This window comes from Trichogramma pretiosum, unplaced genomic scaffold, assembly GCF_000599845.2.
Source record: "Trichogramma pretiosum strain Unisexual culture from Peru unplaced genomic scaffold, Tpre_2.0 scaffold110, whole genome shotgun sequence".
NCBI classification, from domain to species: Eukaryota; Metazoa; Arthropoda; class Insecta; order Hymenoptera; family Trichogrammatidae; genus Trichogramma; species Trichogramma pretiosum.
Window position 1 is genome coordinate 349,183 of NW_019640835.1, and position 6,116 is coordinate 355,298.

A 6,116-nucleotide genomic window follows, 5' to 3' on the forward strand; every position below is an offset into this window, starting at 1 on the left:
CAAGATTACGCTCCCACAATGGTCAGCGCTATCTTGTGGGCTATCATTCAACCTCTGGAAATGTCGACTTTCAGTTTGAATCAATGTGATCTTCAAAAAAGTGATCACACAGCGAAGTTGGATTTATTTAAGACGTTTATTATTTTGCAAATATGATTATTTAAACAATATAATGACTTTGTAGAGTCGTTCCAAAACATAGAAATATTAAATCTTAGTAATACTACAAAAATCGTTAAAGTTAATATGTACATTTTCTAGTCTTCAAAAATTTTAATTTGAATTGTCTTTTAATTTTTTGATTGATCATATCAAATTTTTACATCAAAAAGTTAACATAATTTAAGTTTGGAAGAGATACTGTTTTGATAAAGCTCGCAAGAATTTAGTTTTGCGAATATTAGCAGCTTCTTTTTGTATTTCATCATTATTGTTTGAGTTTAACTCGAGTAGACCAATAACTTTTATCTGGAAAATAATTTATTTTTATGTAAATTTAAAAAATAAAGTTAAAATCAATTAAAAAATTATAATTACTGCAAGTTGTTTTCGATGATGCTCTCCTCGTTTGGAATGTAAATTAATCAAGTACTCTAATATAGTTGTATCCCATATACACTCGTAGTAAGCGTCCATTGCGTCATTAGGAACAGAAGTTTTCTGTTCAGTGCCTGCCAATTTAAAAGCTAAAGTATAATCAACTTCTTCCAAAAATTGACAGAGCACAACTGACTGCGTAAAACATTGCAAATGAGCACAACATTTTATCATTCGCCTGTACACGCAATCATCAATTTGACCTCTAGATGGTACAGAAAAATAATCAGTAGCTACTATAATAGCTAACAAATAATTTTTCATGGAGCTTTCATAGTAACCTAGAACTGTAAATGGATTAATATGTAATTTATTATAAATAATTAAGTTTTGTTGGGATTATTATCAAGTTTTTACCAAAATTTAAGTCTCCCAATAATCTTAACCAAGGCACGTTGTGAGGATAATATCTTAAACCTTGTGTAAGCAGTTGAAATAAATGCTCGCCAACTGTTCTTGTGTTGTATTGTTTTGCACTGTAATTTAATCAAATAATTCATTAGATGATGAAATTATACAAAAACATAAGGTTTAAAATGAATTAAACAGATCGTACTTTGGAATACTAGCAGGCCAATGAGTAATGAACGGAGCATACAAGTCTAAACTGGACTCATCACGTAAAATATTATGCATTCTGGCAAGTAAAGATATAGTAACATTCAATACTGTAGCTTCTCTAAGTCGAAGCAGAGTAAAAGAAACCATTGAATCCCTAGATGATGAATTTGCTCCATTGTTAGAACTATTACGTTTTTGGGCTTGATCTCTACTTGGTTTAGTTGAGATTGAGGCTAAAATAATATCCCATGCTTCTTTTGGAAATTTCTGCCCTTTAAACTTAGCTATAGTACTCAAAGCAGAAGCCAATTCAAAACAGCTCCACTGTTTTTCTAATCCCATTAAATAGTCCCACTCACTCATATTTAAGAGAAAAACTGTACAATTGTCAATAATCTCCATCCTAGGAATTACATGATCGGTAGCTTGTCGACTTTCTAAACACTGTTTACACTGAACTGTCAAACTCTGAGTGTCACCTAAGGACAAATTTTTGTGTTAAAATTTGACATTTTTTTTCAATAAATAGTAGAATGTGCAAGGCATTTATTGCAAGCCTTAATGAAAAAAAATGATTAAAAATACATACAAATTCCTTTTGCAGGCCAATAGTATAAACAATGATATATATCAATTAACAATTTTTCCCAGTTAAGTAGTTTCAGTAACTTCGAAGCTTGACTGGCTCCTTGTCCCAGATAATGCCTATTATCATTCAGAGATTTAAAATGTTTTTGAATTTCATTTTCAATGATATTTATTAAATTTATTGATCCAGAGAAATCTTTGACTCCAGCTAATTCTCTACTTTTTGCCAGCAAAATATAAGCATAGTCTTTTAAAAATCCATCTGATAGCGAACAAATTACACTTTGCAGAGGAATGGGTATTTCCCAATGATTATTTATGCGCCACATTGGTTCTATATTTGGCCCTCTTTTGTGTCTACCTATTTCTACTATTAAATCTCGAATTTCTTGTGGATCATAAGAAGATATTAATTGGCTCTCTAAACTGAACAAAACCCTCTGAGGTTTAGCTGTAAAAAATTGAATTTGTTATTTTAATTTTATATAATTTATATAAATAAATAATTTAATACCTTTTAATTTGACATTAGCAGACCAGCTATCATCCCATTTTCCAGTTAATAATAGTTTTGGAATTTCCAATTCTTCAGGGATTGCTTCTTTTTTTATTTCTTCAAGTTCTTCGTCATTAAATAATTTTGAATATTTAGGTCTTTTTAAAATTTCAGAAGCAAGACCTTTAATTTCTGATATGATAATAAGATAAATGAAATGTTGATTGACTCTAGTTCTAGTAGTTTCTGTCAATTTATCTATGATGCCATCATATGCCTAAAAGATTGATAAAAAATTATATTAAGTTAACACATTTTGAACAAAGATAATCAAAAAATTTTACCCAGAAGAGTGTTTCCAAGCCTTTAGGTCCTGCCATTTTGATATCATTTGCAGTGTCACCAAGTATTGGTTCTCCAGCTAATATTCTTCTAACCATATTCAAACACTGAATCTGTAATAAAAATTCTTGATTCACAGTGATTTTTCCATTTTCCATGCTACCTTTAACATCCAATTCTAAATTATCCCTTTCCACTATTGGTATTTCTTCCATTATATTATCTTCTTGTAAAATTTTAATGAGGTTCTAGAAAATATTAAATCTCAGCATTAAACTGCATATGAAAATTTATAAAATACGTCAATAAAACCAACCGAATATCCATCTTTTATAGACATAAGTAAACGATGTAATAAATTAGGTTTTTTGCCTTCTACTTGTATATCACAAGCGATACAAAATCCTTCTAGAGTATCCTTGTCTATATGACAATAACACATTTCTTTAGATTTATCAAGATTGTCATACAAATTTTTAGCTGACAAAAAATGTTTTTGAGCTTCAGGGTATCTTTCTTTTAGTATCCAATAAACTCCTAAATCATAATTTATCTGGAGAAGTTGAAAAAATATTATCATTGTAATCTTTTTAGCAAATTTAAAAAAAAATCAAACCATTGCCATGAAATACATAAACTATTACCTGACATTTGAATTCTTCCTCAGTAATTGTAATAACATTATCCCAATTCTGTTTGATTTCTGAACTATGTTCTGTTAACATTTCAAACGTGTCAAAACTCATTACTTTTGGACTCAAATTTGTTAGCTGCAATACTGCATTTAAAGTATTGATACTAGTTTCAACATGCGCTTCTAATTTCTTAACAATTTCTTCATTTTGTGCCAGCATTGCAAAATGAGCCTCCTGATTTGGTGGAGTACTGTAAGTAATTCATGATTTTAATTGAAAAAGCATCAATCTTACAACATCTCGTTAATTTGGACTTACATGGTTACTGGCTTATTTAAATATCTGCTTAGAGCTTTATAAACTATTGCCCTTAAAACCCATCTATGGTAGATCACCACTGTAAACAGACCAGTGTCTGTAATATTGTTCAGAGGAATTTCTGGAACATTAGGCACTTGAACAGTAAGATTTAGAGTAATATAATATAAATCTTGAATTAGATTTATTTGCTGCACTAAAGGTATTTTTTTCTGTAAATATTCCCAATCCCATTTCAAATAGGCAGCTATTTTCAAGGACAAGATTTTCAGAGCCAATTGCTTGCAAGTCCATTTACTGGAAGGCATTAGAGTATGGTCATCATTGGTATCATTATTATCAGCTGGTTTAGCTTCTGATTTTTGCTCAGCAGCGATTGACATAAATTTGATCATAAGCTCAGTCGGTGAAGGATCTGTTAATTTTAAAATAACAATGTAACTCTGAATTTTGTTAAAAATCGTTAAGGTTATGAAAGTATCAATAAACCTGGAGATGCTTTGGTAATGTGAGTTTTTAATAACGATGGATTCAGTAGAAATTCAAACCACAGCAACGTATCGGGTGATATGGGCACCGTCCCGGGCCTCAACAAATCCACATCCATCCTGAATAAATATTGTTTGATTAAAGAATAGCTTGACAGCACAAGTTAAACACACGTCGTTCGAAACCGGCAGTAAAACTGAGCAGACGACAATATTATTAACGCCGTGCAAACGCGGCATTTGCACAAAATGAGATCTCGTGTCAAACAGCGAGAATGTGTCGGCTCTTTTATTCATTGATTATTAGTTATCACTCATACATTAAAATAATAAAATAAAAAATGTTTTGATTATTAAAATGCATTGAAGAAATTGTTTCGCAGTTCAACGTTGTAAATAAATACATTACGCGTGACACTGACAAAATACAAATTTGGAAAAGTTTGATCAATACCAATCGGCCGCATCATAAAATATTAATCGTACAACATCATGGTTAAATTAACGGCACCGCTAGTTGAAAAAAAGTGTCTACAAAAGTTGGCCCAAAAATCATTAACGAAAGAATTAGACAAGGATTGCTTGAAAAAATTAACACATCTTTTCATGAACGAACAATCAATCGATGAACTTGTGAGTATGTGAAAATCTACAAATGATATCACTAAATAGCATGAATGACTTCAAGGAGACTAATGAATCACTAATGACCCATTAATGGTTTTAGGGAGACTTTAGCGAATGTAAAAATTTAAAAATAATCTACCTGCAGAAAAATTCAATCGAAAAAATTGAAAATTTAGAATTTGCTACGAATTTAACGCATCTCTATTTGCAACACAACGAACTAAATAAAATCGAAAATCTAGAGAGTCTGGTGAATTTGAAAAAACTTTACTTAGGCTATAATAATATCAGCGTCGTGGAAGGACTAGAGAAGTTGACGAATTTATCAGAATTACACATAGAAAAGCAACGTTTAGCGTCTGGGGAACGATTATGCTTTGAGCTCAGAACAGCGAGAAGTTTATCCGTAAGTTGTACTATTATAATACATAGAAAAATATGGAATTGTTTAAAAATGAAATTATTTCAAGGGTTGCTTGACTCATTTGAACGTATCGAATAACAAGCTCACGTCTTTGAACGAGATAAAAAATTTTACCAGACTAATTACGCTCGAAGCCAAGGAAAATTGCATCAGCGATATTGAAAATTTAACCGAGACCGTGAGCACATTAATAAGTTTGAAAAATTTGTTTGTCCAAGGTAATCCAGTGACAAAAGTTCACAACTACTATGAAAATTTGATTGCAAACAGCGATTCTCTCGGTAGGTGATAAAAACAAACATAATCCAATTTTCAAGCATTCGTAAAAACACAATTTATTCTTTTAGTGATGATTGATATGAAATACGTAACTGAAAGTTCGAGAGTATTTTTGCAAAATTTTAAAATAGAAAAGTTGCACCATTCCGAAAGAAAAATCGAGTCAAAGTTAAGCGAGGAAGTAACGAGTTAGTATATATTATCAGCTGATAATATTTATTATAATCTAGGTGATACACCATCAACGTTACTAGTTTCTCTTTGAATATTTTTTTTCACAGGTTCATTAAATTTGCCTCCCGCTATGAAAGATATAGTGTCACGGGCCATGATGAACAAACTTAATGCTCACATGTTATTTCCAGTTTTGGATCTAGGCGATGATATGGACGACAATAAGGTTGAAGTATTTCCGTCGTGGAAGTCAGGTAATTTACTTTATATTGTATGCAATAACGTAATGAAGTTATCGTCATTTTTTATTACCGTTTACCAGCATCTTCGGTACAAGGAGTGAAAAATAATCATATTATACCACGCCCGTTTTGGAAAAATAAGGAAAATCCACGAAAGAAGAAAGTAGTACGAATTGAAAACCCTAATTTTTCATTTCCACCACCACCCTTCTAATAGCTCTAATTTTGCTTTTATGTAAACAAATATATCAGAAAAATATTTTTTTAAATAAATTATATTCCTAAGAAAAATATTTCACAAATGTTCTCTCAACCCTTCAAAAACTCGATCAAATTCAATTAAAG

At 30.9% G+C, this 6,116-nt stretch overlaps 2 protein-coding genes across 2 annotated transcripts; one reads left to right on the forward strand and one right to left on the reverse strand.

Annotated features, from left to right (window-relative positions):
- Positions 1 to 117: 117 nt before the first annotated feature.
- Positions 118 to 4,221, reverse strand: LOC106649190 (integrator complex subunit 8). The gene is made up of 11 exons (XM_014366476.2): positions 4,027 to 4,221; positions 3,538 to 3,952; positions 3,229 to 3,469; positions 2,901 to 3,137; positions 2,587 to 2,832; positions 2,261 to 2,519; positions 1,748 to 2,197; positions 1,154 to 1,637; positions 955 to 1,073; positions 538 to 884; positions 118 to 468 (listed from the first exon to the last, which is right to left on the reverse strand). Exons 1-11 carry the CDS (start codon positions 4,142 to 4,144, stop codon positions 343 to 345), a joined length of 3,042 nt encoding a protein of 1,013 aa, XP_014221962.1. The 5' UTR covers positions 4,145 to 4,221; the 3' UTR covers positions 118 to 342.
- Positions 4,222 to 4,452: 231 nt separating this feature from the next.
- On the forward strand, positions 4,453 to 5,985 carry LOC106649034 (protein phosphatase 1 regulatory subunit 42-like). Its single transcript, XM_014366302.2, has 6 exons — positions 4,453 to 4,658; positions 4,753 to 5,058; positions 5,123 to 5,357; positions 5,424 to 5,543; positions 5,637 to 5,783; positions 5,852 to 5,985. The coding sequence occupies exons 1-6, from the start codon at positions 4,518 to 4,520 to the stop codon at positions 5,983 to 5,985; spliced, it is 1,083 nt and encodes a 360-aa protein (XP_014221788.1). The 5' UTR covers positions 4,453 to 4,517.
- Positions 5,986 to 6,116: the final 131 nt, after the last annotated feature.